At 43.6% G+C, this 19,481-nt stretch overlaps 1 protein-coding gene across 1 annotated transcript in view; it reads right to left on the bottom strand.

The window, feature by feature from the left end:
• ryr2a (ryanodine receptor 2a (cardiac)) overlaps window positions 1-19,481 on the bottom strand; it is a 94,168-nt gene that overhangs the window by 31,934 nt on the left and 42,753 nt on the right. The window contains 37 exon segments of the mRNA XM_042768151.1: window positions 99-222; window positions 455-530; window positions 612-689; window positions 779-916; window positions 986-1,075; window positions 2,128-2,206; window positions 2,303-2,466; window positions 2,541-2,681; window positions 2,763-2,853; window positions 3,918-4,138; window positions 4,225-4,394; window positions 4,756-4,876; window positions 4,973-5,084; window positions 5,682-5,868; window positions 5,956-6,091; window positions 6,196-6,299; window positions 6,376-6,508; window positions 6,611-6,725; window positions 7,066-7,339; window positions 7,418-7,558; window positions 8,834-8,939; window positions 9,168-9,368; window positions 10,614-11,454; window positions 12,026-12,252; window positions 12,676-12,762; window positions 12,843-13,002; window positions 13,114-13,274; window positions 13,368-13,491; window positions 13,684-14,009; window positions 14,089-14,297; window positions 15,451-15,625; window positions 15,701-15,909; window positions 16,678-16,825; window positions 17,076-17,235; window positions 17,534-17,617; window positions 18,549-18,652; window positions 19,125-19,229. Of these exon segments, the coding sequence (XP_042624085.1) occupies window positions 99-222; window positions 455-530; window positions 612-689; window positions 779-916; window positions 986-1,075; window positions 2,128-2,206; window positions 2,303-2,466; window positions 2,541-2,681; window positions 2,763-2,853; window positions 3,918-4,138; window positions 4,225-4,394; window positions 4,756-4,876; window positions 4,973-5,084; window positions 5,682-5,868; window positions 5,956-6,091; window positions 6,196-6,299; window positions 6,376-6,508; window positions 6,611-6,725; window positions 7,066-7,339; window positions 7,418-7,558; window positions 8,834-8,939; window positions 9,168-9,368; window positions 10,614-11,454; window positions 12,026-12,252; window positions 12,676-12,762; window positions 12,843-13,002; window positions 13,114-13,274; window positions 13,368-13,491; window positions 13,684-14,009; window positions 14,089-14,297; window positions 15,451-15,625; window positions 15,701-15,909; window positions 16,678-16,825; window positions 17,076-17,235; window positions 17,534-17,617; window positions 18,549-18,652; window positions 19,125-19,229 (6,122 nt within the window).

Below are 19,481 nucleotides of genomic sequence, written 5' to 3'. Positions count from 1 at the left end.
TCACACACACACACACACACACACACACACACACACACACACACACACACACTCACACACACACACACACACACACACACACACACTCACACACTCACCTTGAGACGCTGTATCCGTTGATCTGAAAGAACTTGAGGATGTCTTGTGCTTTCTCTCTGTCTCTAGATTTCTCTTTGGCAGTCAAAGTGTCATAAGGAACCAGTAATGGATGACTTCCTCCTCCTGACACACACACACACACACACACACACACACACACACACACACACACACACACACACACACACACACACACACACACACACACGTTAGAAAGCAGCACCAGACACACTCTGAGGTAATATGCAGCCCTGTAGCACCATCTAATGGCTGCGCTCAGGTTTATTTGTTCAGAAGGATCTGCTATCACACCACTGTACTGTTTGTACAGTATGTAACATGTTTGTGAACAGACCTTTGGATTCCAGCTCCAGTTTTTTCTTCTGAGCCCAAATGTTGTGATAGTTCTCGGCCAGCAGCTCCGCCATCGTCTGAAGCACACAAACACAATAAGGTGTTTCAAACAGTAAACCTGGAAGTGCTGGAGTCGGTGTGTGGAGCGCTGCACTCACATGCAGGTCTCTGGACAGCGTCACGTTGCTCATGTCCACCGGCCGCGGGCTGAAACCGTGAGCGCCCTCGATGGAGCGCTGCAGGAGACACGAGAGGTCAAAGGTCACGCGCACTGAACCTCACACGAGTATCTCATGCTCATACTGTAATTACAGCGGTTTCTGACCTGACTGGACATAGAGATCCGGCGCGTGCGGTTGTGTAACGTGGACGCGTCGCTCTCTCTCATCCTCTCGATGCTCCAGCCCCACGACAGCATCGTCTTCAGACTCTCTCTGATTGGCCAGCGGTACACCTCCTTATCCTGAAACACAGAGGCATGGTGGCAAATCTACTCTTCGTTCTGAGTGTAATCGCTGAACGGTTTCTGTACCTTCTCAGACAGACATTTGTAGGGCTTGAGCACTGGATGAACTTTAGATGATTCACACATCTGCTCTCCGTAAACCCAGCCGACGGCAAACTACAGACACACAGATCCACACATCATTCACACAAGAACACTGACACAATCTGAATCAGAATTACTGCACTAAATATGAGAAAAGATTTGCATTGAACACTGTTAATAAAACAGAAGCAAATAACTGAAATAAACAATGATAAACAAAATGTTCTTTAATCAAATTAAATAGTAACACTTTTCAATAAGGTCCCATTCATTAATATTAGTTAATGCATGTACTAACAACAAGCATTCTTCACAGCCTTTATTAATCTTTGTTAATGCTGGTTAATAAAAATACAACTGTTCACATCAGTTCAAAGTGCATTAACTAATATTAAAAGAACTGACTTTAGCTGGACTCTATTATTGTGTTCTTGCATTATTGACACTAATTAACTCTGTAAAGCTGCTTTGACACAATCAGTGTCGTATAAAGCGCTATACAAATAAAGGTGACTTGGCTACATTTGATTTTAAAGGTATATTAACCCTAAAAAGGGCAAGCATACAAAAAGACATTGAAAAAATAATGTATTGCTATTTTACACCTTATTAGAACACAAAAAATACAAATTTGTGATTTTTTTAAAAAACTTGACTTTTATTTTAGATTTTAATGTTTGTATCCCCCAGGATAAGTCGCCTCTTTTGGGGTTAATAAACATTGAAATTAAAAGGAAATAAAATGCTGTAAATTGCTTTTTGTTCGTTCATGTTCACTAGTGTTCATAATGGAACCTGAATGTAAAGTGTTACCAGTTTAATAAGACAAACGTTCTATTGTGTGATGGCTCAGAATGAACTTATGAATCATCTTTTGAATCAGTCTGCACTGATTCAGTTGAGTCTGAATCAATGAATCAAACTCAGTGCTACTTATGAGAGAGAGGAACATTCTAGATTGCGTTCCTAGAAAAGTTAAGCAATTTTAAAAACCACTGAGCTACAGTCACACTACTGAAAAAGAATATGTTTACCAGTGTTTATCTGGTTATTTACTCAGCCAAAAATATAAAGAAGATAACAAAAATTCAGTCACTTTAATAATGAATGAAAGCAGCTCTGACCTTCTCCATGGACCATTTCTCATGGGAGTATTCTGCATATTTATTGATGAAATGATCGAGTTTCTCAGGAACAACAACACTACAAAAACACAAACACAACCACAGTACACACATCTGAAAAAACTGAAACGCTCATGTTTAGAGGAAAGGCTTCAGAGGAAGAGCTCGGTCTGACCTGCTGGTGTCAGCGGGCTGCGGGGTGAAGTTTCCCTCGGCGTCCATGGACGACTGTTTCTCCATCATGGCCATGTAGTTTGACTCCATGTAATCAGGAGGTAAAGCTCCGCCCACCGCGCTCAGACACGGCAGCGCCAGCTTGAACAGCTCCACCTCATACTTCTGCACACAGACACACACACACCTCAGATACCGCAGTGAAAGGAAGCGATGCATCAGCTCAGGCTCCGCTGTACCTTTCTGGCCAGAGCGTCAAAGATCCCCCAGAAGAGCTTCCTGGACAGATGCAGCTCCTCGTCTGACGTGACGCCGAAGCTTCCCCATCCTCCGGAGAGACAGTAGTACTTCCAGCAGCGCTCGTAGTGATTGGTCAGGAGCTGCGGGAGGACACGCCCACCAGAGCTCAGTCACTACAGCACATGATTCCTGATGTGAGCGAGAGATCAGACGCGGCTCACCTTCAGAGGCATCTTAGTGTGTTCGTTGAGCACAGGAACGTCAAACACCAGACGCCTCAGCAGATGCTGCATCATCGAGGGACGCAGTTTACTGCAACACACACACACACACACACAGTCACAGGAAACATGCCCGAGACTGACATACACAGGCCGCTGTTGAACACGCTACAGATCTCACCAACACTGATTCATCACAGTACATTACCACATTAACATTTATATTACAAGTTTTCTGAAATGTTGTTTAAATATGCATTTGGGGCATTTTCTAATGAAATATGTGTACATGTCCTGAGCGTAAATCTGAACAAATTCTTGATTTTGTTGATATATTAAAGGTTTTCTCTCCATAAATCAGAAAATACTGTCAACAGACAGAAAACAATCACTTTTCTACCATGTTTCTAGGAATAAAATGTTGTGTAAATCAGTGTGAATGAAATATGAACAAGACTTCAGAATATAGACAGGAATAAAACTGCAAAGTCTGGTGTTTGTAAAAATTGGAATTGTATGGAATTGAAATCTACAGATGCAAATAGATAACGTGCTATAAAATAAACACTTAAATGTGTATTTTGGATGTTTTCTTGCCGCTAGAACACGTTATGGAAACCAAAAAAACAAAATTGATTAGTACATAAAAAGTTGGTCTTGCCTGTAGTATCTCGCCTTGCAGTAATAAATTATTATTAATATATTAATAGCATACAAAATACTATACTAAAACTCTACTCTAAATTTAAATACTAAAAATACACATGAAATCAAAATACAGTATCTGCTGTTTTTATTGAAGAACATACAGAATCAGAATCTTCTGGAATCTCAAAACCTGGGTTAATTAATTTAACATAAATATTAAATAAATAAATATCCTCAGTTTCTCTTACAGCAGTTTGAAAGCAAGCAGCTTTGTCATAACTACAGCAAAATAATAAAATATAGTATCGGACCGCTGTTTTTAATAGATTTTGAACTGATTTGTTATTTGTGAGGTTTCTTATGCAAAACAGCTTCTTAATCCCAGTTTATACTTGATCTCATTTACATAACCACACAAGAGTTGCTATATATTAGTCGCACCAAGAACTTAATCTGACCAAGAACCACCCGTAAACAGACTGTGGGCTGACACTAACTAGTCCTCACCCGCACACGGCCAGCAGACACTCCTCGATGGCGTCTCTCTGCGCTTTGGTGAGACAGCAGCCTTTGGACAGCCTGTAGACGGTGTGCAGCAGAGAGTCGATGAGAGACGCGAACGGCTCCGTCCCGGCGAACAGAGGAGCGCATTTAGTGAGCAGCGGCAGGACCGCGGTGCACAGGTACCGGTTCAGAGCCAGCGCCATGTCTGTGGCGCTCAGAGCCACCTGGAGGTCAGAGGTCACACGGGACGAGCAGAGAGGTCAAAGATCGGTATGATAACCCACACTCACTGAGGTGTCACGTGACTCACCGTGTCCAATGAGGCGGCGGCTCTGAGGTCAGGAAGAAAGCCCACTTCCAGCAGGTGGAAGAGGAAGTTCTGGTCCTCGATGCCATAAACCCGGTCCAGGAACAGAACCATGGCCGCTTTGTGATCAGGACAGAATCCTGCTGACATGTCCGGCTCGATCACAGAACCGTCTGAACACACAAAAATAAAAAGTGATATATACTACACAGCACATCTCAACTTGATTGTTTGTATCATCGCAAAATGTAACTATATTATTGTGCAGCTCTAATCTGATCAACGGGATTTAAGGCACGATATATATATATAAGATATTAGAAACATAACATCATGATCTTCTGTAAAGCTGCTTTTATGTGTATAGTGAAAAATACAACAAATAAAACTGATAAAACACAAGCTGGTGATCCTGTATATGATCCTGGTTTGCCAAGTGCATTAATGAATATTTAATTTATTTTTTCACATAATGTTGACAACAAAACACAGAGCTGAAGATGAACCCAGACGTTTCTCCTCCTGCCATCAGACCTTTGGCCAGCGTGGGCATCAGGAACGGGATGCTGATCACTCCCACCAGATCCTCAATGGGAATGAGCGAGCGCAGGATGGCCCGGATACGGATGGCCTCTCCCTTCCCCGCGTGGATCAGCTGACGGAGGAGGACACATCACATCAGGAGGGGGACATGATCGACATGAAGCCTTATGTACATGTGACGGTGAAGGGAGAACATTCCCACACTCACGTGCATCTCTGGAGCGCAGCGGCCCAACAGATCAATCAGAGCCGCGTAGAAGGTCATGATGGCGTTTCCCATGTGAATGGTGTCGTCTTCCTCTTCCTCCATGATGTCATTACTATGAGACACACAGATCGTCATCAGCATGTGTTCGGCTGATAATTAAGCTCACAGATGATCTCGCTGATAATGAACGACACATTATGATCTTTCTGCATCTACAGTATCACACACCTGTGAAGAGCTTCATTCTATCTCACATCATCACGAGACATTCAGACGCTGTCATCCGTGACATTCACAGCATGTTAGTCCTTTTATTGCTGATTTAATTAGGACTTAACACTTCTCTCCTTCAAAGATCCAGATCAGATGTAAACATGCTATCCCTTTAAAACACTGTAGATGTGAATGATTTAGATGCGTTTAGAGCGTGACCCATGTTATTAGGATGTTTCTGGACCAGAACAGGAACACAGAAGATAAATGAAGGAGAGAATCGTGTGTGTGAGACGGAGAGATGCTGATCAAACACTACACTCTCAAAAATACAGGTTACCGACAGTGGCATTTCTGGTTCCCTAAAGATCCTTTCAGTGATCAGTTCTATATTTCTTAGTGTTTTAATGATCTAAAGAAGACAGAAAGTGTCCATGGATGCTGAACAGGACACTGACGAGAGGCTCGTGGTTTTCTGTGTGTGTTTACTGCGTACAGCGTCCGGCTCTCCTCTGTGGTGGGTGACGGTCCGTCTCTGCTGGGATCTTCTGAGATCTTTATGGCTTCCTCCATCGCCGCCAGCAGCCCGTTCCCGCCTTCTCCGCGCAGGGCGGGGCCAAAACACTCGGGCCGGCGAATCAGGAGCCGCACCACCACGTTAGCGTTCTCCTCCACACTCTCACCTGAGACACACCAAAACAACACCGTTCACACACAATAACACACTACATCATGATCATCTCTGGGAGAACACTCATCAGAACACCAACCGTTACAGAAGACCGCGAACCGGAGGAAGTCCAGGTACCGCTCACCCTCCACCGGGTTCCAGCCGATGTCAGGATATCCTCTAGACATCAGCATCACGCAGCTCTGGAGACCACAGCCGGCCAGATACTGGACCACCTGACACACACACACACACACACAGAGTCAGAGTTCAACAGCCCACATCAGCCAATCAGAGACCGAGGAGAGAGAGAGAGAGAGAGAGAGAGAGAGAGGGGCACCTTCTCGAGGTCCGGCTCTCTCAGCGCCAGAGCCAGTTCATTATTGTCCATCACAGACGCAGCGGCCACATCCAGAGGAGTGGAACCTCGCATGGACGGAGACGCTACAGAGAACAAACACACAGGGTTAACTCTGAGCGCTCGCTAACACCTCCCTCCCAGGATCTCCAGACGTCTTACCGAGGCCCGGGATTATGTTATCTCAGTTCTGGTTAATTTGGTTAATCTTGGGGTTTTGTTTGTTTCGTGTGATTGTTTGGAAGTAGCACAGGAAGCGGCAGCAGTTGGCCACCATCTTTGGAAAGGTGATTTCCTGAAGACCAAAGGACACTCATTCAGTGACAGTGCAGGCTGTCAAAACTGAGAGAATGCAAAGAGATGAAAATAAAACAGAGCTGATAGTGAGCGTCCGCACCTTGGACTCTCCTCCACTCAGGACGTTCACCATCACCTCCATGACGGTCTCGTGCATGCCGAGCGCTCTCATCAGGTTCGGATGCTGGTAGAACACCTTGTTATTCATGATGTCACTGCAGACGGGACACAGACAGGTCAGAGGTCAGACTGGAGTCTCTCACACTGAACACCAGAGGGGGCATCGATGCAAAACCCTCCACTGCTTTAAACTGAGAATGCTTTACAATTATTTCAGATATTTAAAAAAAAAATTGTTTTCTTTTTTCTATATATAATTACATATTAAATATGTTTTTCTATTTTTAAATTATTTAATAATAATATATACAATTGTATAAATTATTATATATATTTTTAATTATATAACATTATTATTAGTATATATCCACACATCTATAATTGTTGAAATCATATATTTTTAATGATTTATTATTTGTTATATGACCCATTCACCTGAGTCCGTGGATCATGAGCTTCTCCTCCTCGCGGCCCATCCTGACGCTGAGCAGCGAGCGGATCTGTCCCAGAGACGCCAGCAGGTTGATGGTGTCCTCCACTGAGACGGCGTTGATGGTGTAGGTCTTGGGCAGCGCTCGCACCTGGCCGCCGATGCCGTCGTACTGCCGGTGGAGCAACACGAACATGGCCCGCACCAGCTCGGGATCCTCGATGACCGACTCCTGAGCCCAGCGCACCATCGTCTCCGAGATCAGCTGCTGCAAGGTGCCTTCAGACAGAAGCAGAGGTCAGCAGGCTAGGAACCGCAGAATACGGTCCTCATGAAGGAGACGAAAGTTTCACTCACTGGGTTTCTTTGATTTCTTCTTCTTTGGTATATCAGTCATTTTCTTCTTCAGGTAGGTCACCTTCTCCACCAGAGACATCAGACGCCCCCTGATGGTGAAATCATCTCCATCTCCTGATTTATCATCATCCGTCTCAATACCTGCAGGACAGACACGCAGAAACACAGCCTTCATCATCAACACCTGAAGCACAGAGCATCAGAAGACTTCCATGTAGGGATGCAACGATTCACTCAATTCACGATTCAGTTCAATTCATGACTTTGATTTCACGTTTGATTCTCTCACGATTCTTTTTAACAAAATGAGATCGAAGACACTGAAAAGGTGTCGTTTTATTAGGCTATTGCTGCACTTCCTTTGTGAAATTTAAATATAACTGAACTAAATTACAATTTTAAAACAAACCCCAAATCAAGAAAGTTACACAAAAAATAAATCTCTTAATATAATTAATTAATTAATTAATTAATCTCTTAATTAGTGCTCCTGTAGCTCAAGTGGTAGAGCATTGCGTTACCAAGTGCAAGGTTGGGGGTTCGATTCCCCGGGAACACATGATAGGTAAAAATTGATAGCCTGAATGCACTGTAAGTCGCTTTGGATAAAAGCGTCTGCTAAATGCATAAATTTAATTTAATTTAATATGAACAAACTAAGGCTTTGTCTGTGCTGTTTCCATTTGAAATTAGAGGAAACCACTGGTTTTTAATCATGATCCAAACAAAGATGCAGCATACAATGCAGCATGAGTAGTTTTTAATCTAAAGCAAAAACAGAATGGTCTGACTTTAGTTTTGTGAATCTATACTACATCAAACATATCTGAAGGAAATAGCAGACGAGCTGAATGAGATGCTGATTCACTCTCTGACAGCAGGTGGCACTCATGAACAGCGATAATACAGTGTTTCCTTGGTAACCGCTGTAAACAAAGCAAAGCTACACTCATGAACAGCGATGATACAGTGTTTCCTTGGTTACCGCTGTAAACAAAGCAGAGCTGCGCTTATGAACACTACATTAATATGCATCGTTCAGCAGCAAGAGGAAAAGAAAATACCACGTAAACTTTTCTAAAGACAGTCAGTTCCCCTCAGAGATATGTTCATATAAACTCCTACTCCAATTGCATCTCAACTGATTTGAACTGTCACATATTTGAATCGATTTTTGACCAGCTCACAGTTAATCGTTGCATCCCTTCTTCCATGAGCTCCAGTGGGAGTAATTCACACATCAATCACTAATCAATAACAACACATGCAGTATCATGAATTACTCAAAAATTACTTGAAATACTTGAAGCATGAAAAGCAAACAGTTTGGCAATGGGGTGAGAAAAATGAACGTCAAGATAAGATTTTAATGATCATTAATCTGGTTTAAGGATGTTTAGACTCGATCACTGATACCACAGTGTGTCATCAGATCTTCATGGAAGTCCAGCAGCTGTTCACGGATGTCCTCTGGACACGGACAGTCCTGCTTCTCATCCTTAAAATTCAGCAGCATGTTGATCTGAGGAAACACACACACACACACACACACACACACACACGAGTGAATCATCATGACAACACCCTTACCTTATTTGAGTGAAATAATGAAAATGATCACAGGAAATAATGTAGGGACAAATATTTAAGGATTTATTTGATCAATATCATTTCAGACTCAAGTTATTTATCAAGATTTACAGACAGATAAAGAGAAACAGAAGAAGAGTTAATATCATCGTGTAAAGACCTGTTCCTGCGGAGGAGAGCGGAACTCTTTGGTTTTGCGTGCCGTCAGAGCGGCAGACATGTTCAGCGCCTGCATCACTTCATTATAGCGGAAACGCTGGTTCTCCTGAAGATTCGCCACAAAGTCATCCGAGAAGGCGACCACGGCCTCGATGCGGTGACGCACCTGACAGTCACACAGGTACTGCAGCAGGTGACACATCTGAACACACACACACACACACACACACACACACACACACACACATCACTCAATCACTGGAGGCTTCTTATTGTCTTTCAGTACAAATCAAATTCAACAATCCCTCGACACTCACCAACAAATCCCTTGGATTACATTCATTGTCATGAGATAACACTCACTAGTGTAAGTTTAGTGCCAATGAGATTTTATCTTTTTCTTCTCTCTTTTTTTAAGTATTAGTAGATTTGTTGTGTATATTTGTCATTTTTATAATTTTTTTTTTTTTTAAATATGTCTACATAGATTTTATAATTTAATTGCAATTTTGTTTTTCTGAACAAAAAGTAAACATCATACATTTTCCCCTGATTAACAGAAGAGACCCACTAAAATGTCATTCAGTGTAACATTCTTGTCAGGCATATTTACAACAACAAAAAAAAATTATGACATATTAAAAGACTAATTACTTTCACCCTAAATACTAATTAGTTGTAATTTTACATTTTTAAAATTTGCCACTATCCTAGGTTTTGCCCATTTGTCAGAAAGAATCTTTTACTCATTTAAAACACCATAAAAATTAATATCCTCCCTTGTTCTTTTATATATTTTAATATGTAACCGTCAGAATAAGCATGTTGTTTGAATTTTTACATAAATACTGTGTTACACTGAATGACAATGTAACTTTATTTTAATATAATCCTTTTTTCATTTTATTCCCCAAAAACTTATTTAAAACCTTAAAAGTAGACACATTACTTACATTTAATGTGCCTTCTATGTACATTAAATTCACTTTTGTAAGTTTCTTTTGATGCGGACATCTTAACGTCTTTGACCCACATGCACGTATATAAGCACACAAAAACAAATACATGAATATATAAATAGAATAATAAATTATACTGTAAAATACACTGGTTTGGCATTCATTTAGGGTTTAATAGAGAGTAAGCCAATCAAAAACAGGCCATTATTTAGAAATATCAAAACTTTGTTGTGATCGTACACAGTTGTCAGCTAGCAGTCATTAGATTATTAGTAGACTGTCTGCTTGAGATCTGCTAACACTTTATTTTGATGGACATTCTAATGACTCTAAGCAACTTTGCAAGAACATGACAACTTATTCTACTGACCCTAACAATCTACTAATGTTCTTAGTTAGTTGATATGTAGTTGCAGAGTTACTTGTGGTTTGTAGAACATCTAAAGTTAATACTGAAATAAAGGGTAGCCACAATTTTTTTCACTCACCTGGAGTTTGACGGGTTCAGGAAGCTTCATCTGCAGAAGTCCTTCTTTGGGCATCTTTCCTCTCAGGCCGTGCTCCTCGGCCCCGCCCCCCTCCAGCTGGCTCCGCCCACAGCCGTCCTCCGCCTCCGACGCCCCGCCTCCGCTCTCCACCCCGGAGTCCTGCGAGAAGACGCTGGGCTCGATCAGCTGCAGGATGGTCTTCAGGTCTCCGTTGTGGAAGATGCCCATGATCAGGAGCGTGTAGAAGAGTTTAATGAGCGGGACGAACAGGAACTCAGTGCTGCCGCCCACAGGGTCACGCACGTGCAAGCTTCCCTCCCGCACCGCCTCCGTCAGCATCTCCATCGTGCGGCTCTTCAGCGTCTCCAGCGGGAACTCAGGGCTGTACTGGAAACAGTCGCCCCCGCCAGCCGCACCGTTGCCGTGGTGACCGCCGACGGCGCCCACGAAGCTGGGCGAGGAGAAGCGCATGCGCGGCTGCAGAGAGGTGCTCAGGCCGATCCCCGGCAGCCCGTGCTTCTTCTTCTCGTTGGGGAAGAGCGTGATGCTCTTGGTCTCGGGCGTCATGGGCACGATGTACTCAGAGTTCATCATGAGGCGCGCGGTGGCGTAGCTGCTCAGGTGGATGTCGATCAGCAGGTCGTAGTATCCGGTGCGCAGCAGACCCGGCATGTATTTGTTCTGGATGGCGTAGAGCAGCTGTGCCTCGTCTACGTGACTGCAGAGCGCGTGAGCCACACGGTTGTTCCCCAGAGCACAGATGGCCGAATACAAGCGCAGCGTGTGATAGTGGAACTTCAACAGCTCTCTCTGCTCCGTCAGCTCCAGGATATCCAGAGACCTGACGGACAACTACATCTCATTCAAACTCAACATCATCATATTCACCAACTGCATGGAAGAACAGGCTATGCTCAGTAAACAAACCATCAGCTGGACACAAAATCATTTAGAAACAACAACATAATGGTTAAATTAAACAGACTGAGCCAAATAATTCAGACTGAAGCCATATTTAAACCATCTACTGAACTCTCACTCGTCCAACAATTGCTTAAAACTGATACGATTATTAATACAAAACCTATGATAAAAACTTCTAGTGGTTTCTTAGCACATTTAGTGGTTACAAATAAATACATTTCACGTGAATCTGTAGAATTGTTTTTAAAGTCTATGTTGTGTAAGTACAGACACTCGCTAGCCATATTCTGTTTGCTAATAATATGCCAAAAGCTCATTCATCACTCATTCAAGAGTTTTATTATCACTCTTGTTTTTCATATATACACTTCTGGTCAGTTTAGAATAATTAATATTTTTACTGTTTCTGAAGAGTCTCTTCTGCTCACCAAAACTAATGTCCAGGGATCAGTGTGTGTGTGTGTGTGTGTGTGTGTGTGTGTGTGTACCTGTTCTCCTCAGGTATATGGAGCGTCATGAACTGCAGTGGTTCTGAACTCTGCACCATCCAGCCCAGTCTCTCACTGACCCTGCTGACCTCTGCCCTCAGGAACTGATTGGGCACGCGGCTCCATAACACAGGTGTGAGGAACTGCACGTGCAGCCGCGGCGGACACTGAGGAACCGCGTTCTTCCGCTCGCTTTTAAACAGACCTGCAGAGAGCGGCATGACGCTCTACACACACAGAGAATCAAACATCCACATAAGAGTCTGAGACATCATCATCTCACAGATGTGCTCCTGCTCCAGCTAAACTTACACTCACCCTCTACGTGCAGCCAGAGCAAAAATAAAAATAGCCTCAGTGTCCTTTTTGTGTGTGCGTGCGTGTGTGAGTGTGTGTGTGTGTGTGTGTGTGAGAGAGAGAGTATGTGTGTGTGTGAGAGAGTATGTGTGTGTGTGTGAGTGTGTGAGAGAGTATGTGTGTGTGAGTGTGTGTGTGTGTGTGTGTGAGAGTGTGTGTGTGTATGTGTGTGTGTGTGTGTGTGTGTGTGTGTGTGTGTGTGTGTGTGTGTGAGTGTGTGTGTGTGTGTGTGTGTGTGTGTGTGTGTGTGTGTGTGTGTGTGTGTGTGTGTGTGTGTGTAAGCATAAGCTCACCTTGATGCGTCCCAGTTCGAACTGGAAGACGTTTGGACTGGTTGCTTGCGCAAACACTGCAGGGAAAAGTTTAGTACTGGGCTCCACCTGCAGACACAGTTAAGCTGCTAGTTAGTCCTAGTTAACCAGTCCCTGCATCACAGGCTGCTCGGAGGAATGAACAGTACCTGGTAGAAGGTGCCGAGCTCTTTGCCGTTGGAGGTGAAGGTGAGGAGGCCGTTGGCTGTATCTACCAAACAGCCGATCTCCAGCCCGTTATTACTGCGGCCCTGACTGGGATTGCTGCACTCGCCGCCCCACACCATGTAGCAGTTACTGCGCTTGATGCTGCGACACAGACACACGACTGCTACTGTACAACCATTCCATGCATCAGATATCTGTAACTGATCTGCACACAGAGTCACACTGTGCTCCTGCAGCGTCAGCATCACGCACCTCTCGTGAACTTTGCCCTTCTCGTCTCCCAGGGTAACGGTGACCGTTCGGACCGTGCTGAGCTCAAAGGCCGGGTCGTGCTGATGGAAGTCTGAGGTGACCCAGCCGACCCACACGCTGGACGGCTCCTGCCCGGGGAAGATCCTCACCGAGTAATAATACTGACACACAGAGACAGAACACGATGTTTAACACTCGTCTTAAAGCTGAAGAGCGTGAGGTTCTGATGACTTGAGCGCGTCTCTGTCTCTCACCGTTGATGTCTGTTTGAGGTTCTCACAGTCGTCTCTCTCTTCAGACAAAACCTCCTCTGAGAGACGAGCGTTACTGCTGGAGTTACTGCTGTTCATCTCAGGCTTCGTTCTTTTCAACATGAACCTGAACAAACACACGTGTGAATTGCAGACAAAGCACTTTATCAAACATTTATCACCATCATCATCATTCACACCAAAACCAGAGTCAAACACGTCTTTCTCTCTGTTACTGTATGACTTGGATACTGACCAGCGTGTAAACGATCGAGACTTTTTCAGATCTGTGTTTGTGTGCATGTGTGTGTATAATGACCTCTGCTTGAGTTTCGAGGGTTTCTCCTGATTGTGGTCCTTGTGGTTGTTGAACTCATCTCGCTCTCTGTCAGGTCCGTTCGAGCTCGAGTGACTGTGTGGCGTCTTCATCAGGACCTCGAAGTCTGACACGGTCTCGAAGTCCTCCAGATCTCTCTTGGGAGAGAAGAAGCTGCCGCTGGCCGAGCGCAGGAACGCCTCCGAGCACTCGATGGGCATGCTGAGACGATAGAACATGATGTCTGTGCTACTGTTCTGTGAGCCGAACGACCTCTGGGTGACCTTTAGGCACGGCGGGCTCTCCACCGTCCCGTCGATCCGCGTGACCTGCAACACACACAGAATCCTGTGAACGCTCAGTACAGCGCTGCTCGACCCAAAGCACACGTGTGGCGTGACCTCTGACCTCGATGTGCTCGTGGTTGAGCGGGACGGGGATGAACTGCGGCAGCCGTTTGCTGATCCACATGGTCAGATCGCGGTTCATGTTGACGGCGAAGGGTTCGTAGCCCTCCTGCAGGCCGCAGATAGTGAAGTACTTCAGTGTGCTCACGTCCTTCCCAAAGTTCATACGGCCCACCTGACACACGCCCAGACTACAGACCGGGATGAAACCTGACAACAACGTGAGACAGGAGCGCTCATTTCCACATCAGTGAATCATCACTAGAGCTCACAGTGAAGCAACACTTGTCTAGTTTGTTTCCTCACAATTACTGCAGAAAATGCACATTTAATTAATGTCACGTAATACACTGCAAAAAATGATGTTCGTAGGGTTTTGTATAAACATTTGGGAATCAAGATACATTTGCTTGAGATGCACAATGACATGAGAGGTTCTACTTTATGAGAAATTAATCAAAATGAAGTGTTTATGCTTAAATCAAGTACAAATATCTGCCAGTGGGGTCAGAAAAATCAACTGAATTCAAAGTGAAAACAAGATGATTTTTCTAAATCCATAAACACTTCATTTGATCAATTTCTTAGAAAACAAAGCTTCTTTTTGCATCTGAAGTAAATGCATCTTGATTGAAGAATTGTTTATATATTTGTATTGGAAAACAAGACAAAAATACTGAGGAAGAACATCAGTTTCTGCATTAAGCTTGCAAAATACAAACGACTAAAACTAAATACTCTGAGGGATGACAGAGCTGCTGCTGACATGATAGAATGAGACAGACATGCTGATACAGATCAGTGAGTAATGGTTGATGTATGTCAGTGGTCAGCAGGTGGCGCTCATCTCTAGTTCCTACACTGCAGCATCTGTGAAGTGCTCTGATGATGAATGACACAGCAACACTCACCTGCTGCTCACAGAAACACTCCCTGAGACATCAATGACACACAACAGCTACTATAACTAATGCACATGAGTGTGTGTGTGTGTGTGTGTGTGTGTGTGTGTGTGTGTGTGTGTGTGTGTGTGTGTGTGCATGAGCATCAGTGTGTGTTTTGCAGTATCAGCTCTGTAGGTGTTAGCAGAGCTCAAGTCTTCTTAGCTCCAGTTCTGCATTCTCATTAATTCACACACACACACACACACACACACACACACACACACACACACACACACACACACACTGAAGAAAGAAGCTCATAGGTTTGAGGGGAGTGCATGATCAAATGATAATTTCTGGCTGAACTATTTCATTAAATCATAAATAAAATCACACTACGATGGAGTTCCAACAAATATCCCATTGTTAATTTCACATAATACAGCGATTTCAGTGGTAATAGGACACGTCTCACTCACCTTCCCAAACTTCGAAGTCTTTGAAGGCGAGTTCAGATCCGGAGTCGTCGAGCAGCACCTCTCCGTTGAGCGTGAACATCATGGTGCGCTCGTTCATGTCCACCATGCAGCCCACCACGTCTCCAGACTGCCAGGAGCGGCCGAAGTGCTCGTTGCCCTGATGCCAGCGCTGCGCCTGCAGAAACACGGCTCAGTTTCCATCTGTCCTCAACACGTGTGACGCTTCTCAGAGTTTCTCCATCACGCTCACCTTGAATCCGTCGAAGACGAAGGCCTGGTCGTCTGAGCCCAGCTCCAGGTCCGGCAGACAGCCGGGTCTCGCCCAGCCCACCCGCATCTCCCCCGCCGTCACCACCTCCAGCTCAAAGTACCACCTCCCTCCGTTCACGCTGTACGTCTTCTCCGCTCGGAATATCCGGAAGCGCTCCGCAGACAGATTACACACGTCTGCTCGGGCCGCTGCGCAGAACACACACGCGTGAGCAAACCACCACTGGATGATGACCTTTCACCTTTCAGTGTGAAGATAATAAGCTAGAGTGCTCCAAAACAATGACAAATGCATTTAGAAGATATCTGCAATCAGAACTAAAGACCACCAGTGCAGATCAACAATTCTGATGACATCATTCTGCACTTCAGTCACCGTCCAATCAAATGCTCTCTAGAGCCTGAAGTGAATATACACTATAAGCTAAATCAGCTCATCATTTCTGACACACAGTGCACTATATAAGGGACAGGGAGTGATTCAGACAGTGTATGTACTGTACTGTGTCAGGCTGTGAAGCGAGTAAAACACTGTGGGCTACTTTAAAAAATAAGAGACAAGCTCTTTATTTCATTTCATGTTTTACTACGTTTTAACACAATTTTGGGCTCATCAAGTGTTATTTTTGTATCACTGATATACTATTATAGTTTTTGTTTGCTTTTTGAGTTAGATTTTTTTTCCAATATTTTCTGTTTTCATTTTCATTGTAATAATTTTTTTTTAATCTTGTGTTTTTGTCTATTATTATTATTGTTTTAAATAAAACACTATTATATAGTTTTTATTATGTTTTTAGTTTTGTAGGGTTTTTTCAATATATATATATATATATATATATATATATATATATATATATATATATATATATATATATATATATATTTTTTTTTTTTCAGTTAATTTTTATTTTATTTCAAGTATTGCAAATATTTTTATGGCCAGACTCCTGGTACCGTGGTCTTGATCCGGGGCCTCCAGGTTGTATCCGTATCCCAGCAGCGTCCGTACAGCTTCCCGCAGACTGTCCTTGTTTGATTTCTTGGTTCTCTCGTCCAGAAGAACGTAAGGAACCAGACGAGGGTTTCTCTTGTTCTTGACGTCCTGCTGAGACACAGAGAGTGTGAAGAGACATCACGGACACCGTGTGGTACTCGTCCTGTCGCCTGTGACCATACAGATGAATCCAGACGGGGATCTCACTGACAGCTGTAATCTGACTCCAGACTCACACTATAGTTATTTCTACTGTAACTTCACTGTAAAACTGGTTCATATATGAAATACTTGCGTTCATGTGTATTTTTGATATTCCAGTGAATGAAATCTGTGTGTAGACTGCACACACACTGACCTGCTGGACGCCGTAGGTCCAGCCCTGCCGTATGCGGTCTCGAGCCCAGACGTTGTGAGCGTTCTCTGCCAGCTTGTCCACCATGGCCTCCTGGGTAGACGCCAGTTTGATGTGGCTGAGGTCCATCGGGGCTGGTTTGTAGCCGCTGGACAGCTCGTATCTGACAGGAGAACACATGCTAACTGACCAGCAGACGAGCAACTAACACTTACTACATACATGATATCAACACGTAACGGACACGCAGGAAACTCAGATGTGGGACAGAGATTCTGTTCAGATGATGCTGGTTAGAACACAACACACTTGGTCAATCTAGTTAACCAGTGTGATGTTCAATGGAAAAGTGAGATATCAGAGCTTAGCTGAACTAGCTGTGACACCACTGTCCAAAACACAACATAAATCCAGAAACATAAACGTGTTAGTGTATCATGACTAATGTTTGACACACTCACTTTGCTGAAAGCTTCAGATTTTTGACTTTCTCAGCCGCTCGTTCGTCCGCCACTCCAACATGACACCCCAGCGCCAGAAGAGTCCTGCAGCACACATCAGAGCACGGCATGATGGGAAAATTGTGATTTATATCAGTGAATCTCAAGAGGGTCGTTAACAAAAAACAGTTCCTAGATGCGATGCGTGGCACACAGCAGTGAAATCAATATTAAAAACTATAAATGCAACTAACCATAAAATCATGTATAGTTATGAGAGCAAAATAAACTGATGAGAAACACGTTGACACGTCATCTTCTGTGTGTCAGTCAAACTCTACAGCAGATCAGAATCTAGTCCAATTAGAGCACAGTCTGTGTTCATCCTTCATCATCAAAACTACACTATGACCTAGACAACATTAATCATGGTAGTATTTGATTTAATGAGATGTTTATTTGTGTGTGATAAAGAATCCAGGACTGTGTCAGTCGTCAGATGATAGGTGTGACGCTCACAAACAAACATCAGTCACAGCGTAACCTCATTCAGTCAGAGTCAGTCCAGTGTGACTCCTCACACACAACACCTCATCATGACACGAGCGCACCGCAGGGACTCACACACACACCACAGGACTAATTAAAGTCATTAGAACGCTTCTGAAACAGAAAAGAAAGAAGACGACAGAAAAGAGGAGTGCGGATAGAGACAGACACTAATGACAGTCAGAATATGATTCATCTCAAAGACAATGTGAGCGTACTGACTCTATTGACTCTGAGTCATCAGTGAGGTTAGTTCACGTGACAGCACTGGATCTACTAGTGAAGAACGACACCGATCAATCTGATTCACTACATCATGGTTTCAGCAGCATGTGCCTTTTCACATATTTAAGTGCTTACCATCCAGCGAACATGAAACACAATTACAAGTCAATAAAAAACAAGATCTTCAACTATTATACCTGATGTAATGTCATTACTAGTAAACTAAGATATCAAACTGATTAACACATGGGATGAAACTAACTTGAGCGTCTCCTGAGACATCTGTAGGTTGTAGCTGCGCTCTTGTTCAGGAAGTCTGGAGAACTCCACCAGACACGGATGCTGCCGTTTATTATCATCCCTCACCTGCATCATGAATGAAGGGAACCATGTTTGTGTTAGAAAGGGCAGGAATTCATAACAGACTAGTATGAGTGCATGGAGATCAAGAGCTTTCCACCATAGACATATTCAACAAAAATACATTTTAAAGTTCATTTTAATGTTTTGATAGGGAATTAATGAGGACCATTAAATGATAATGGCAGAACAATCAATCACACATTAACTGCATTCACAACTGAACTAAGAATATTTTATGATTATTTTATCATGTGGCATGACTTAAAACCATTCATCTAGTGTCAGCTGACTTTCCTCTTGCTCATCAACAACCTCACTGTTTCTGCTGGACTGGGGTTTGTGAGTTAATGAAAAGATATTAATTAATTATAGCAGAAAAGTGTAAATGACTGAAATCCTCAGTAATTTCTCTGTTTTCAGAGGAAACGCTTCAATCCTCCACAGAGGACCTGAACATCACGAGTGTCTGACGTACCGCTCCGTAGGTCCATCCCAGCTCTATCTTGTTCATCACCCACAGCTCATGGATGTTTTCTGCCAGCTTCTCCCGGATCCGCTCGAGATGAGGAGGCAACACGATCTACACAGCAGAAACATGTTCACACACACACACACACACACACACACACACACACACACACACACACACACACACACACACACACACACACACACACGTGATCGTCACGACCGAACCTATTCATTAACAAACTCATCAAACAACTGGTTAGTGTGTGTACAGGTGTGTGTACCTGACTGGTGTGTGTTCAGGTGTGTGTACAGGTGTGTGTACCTGACTGGTGTGTGTTCAGGTGTGTGTACAGGTGTGTGT

This window comes from Cyprinus carpio, chromosome A12, assembly GCF_018340385.1.
Source record: "Cyprinus carpio isolate SPL01 chromosome A12, ASM1834038v1, whole genome shotgun sequence".
Taxonomy (NCBI): Eukaryota; Metazoa; Chordata; class Actinopteri; order Cypriniformes; family Cyprinidae; genus Cyprinus; species Cyprinus carpio.
This window is presented reverse-complemented; position numbering and strand designations above follow the sequence as displayed.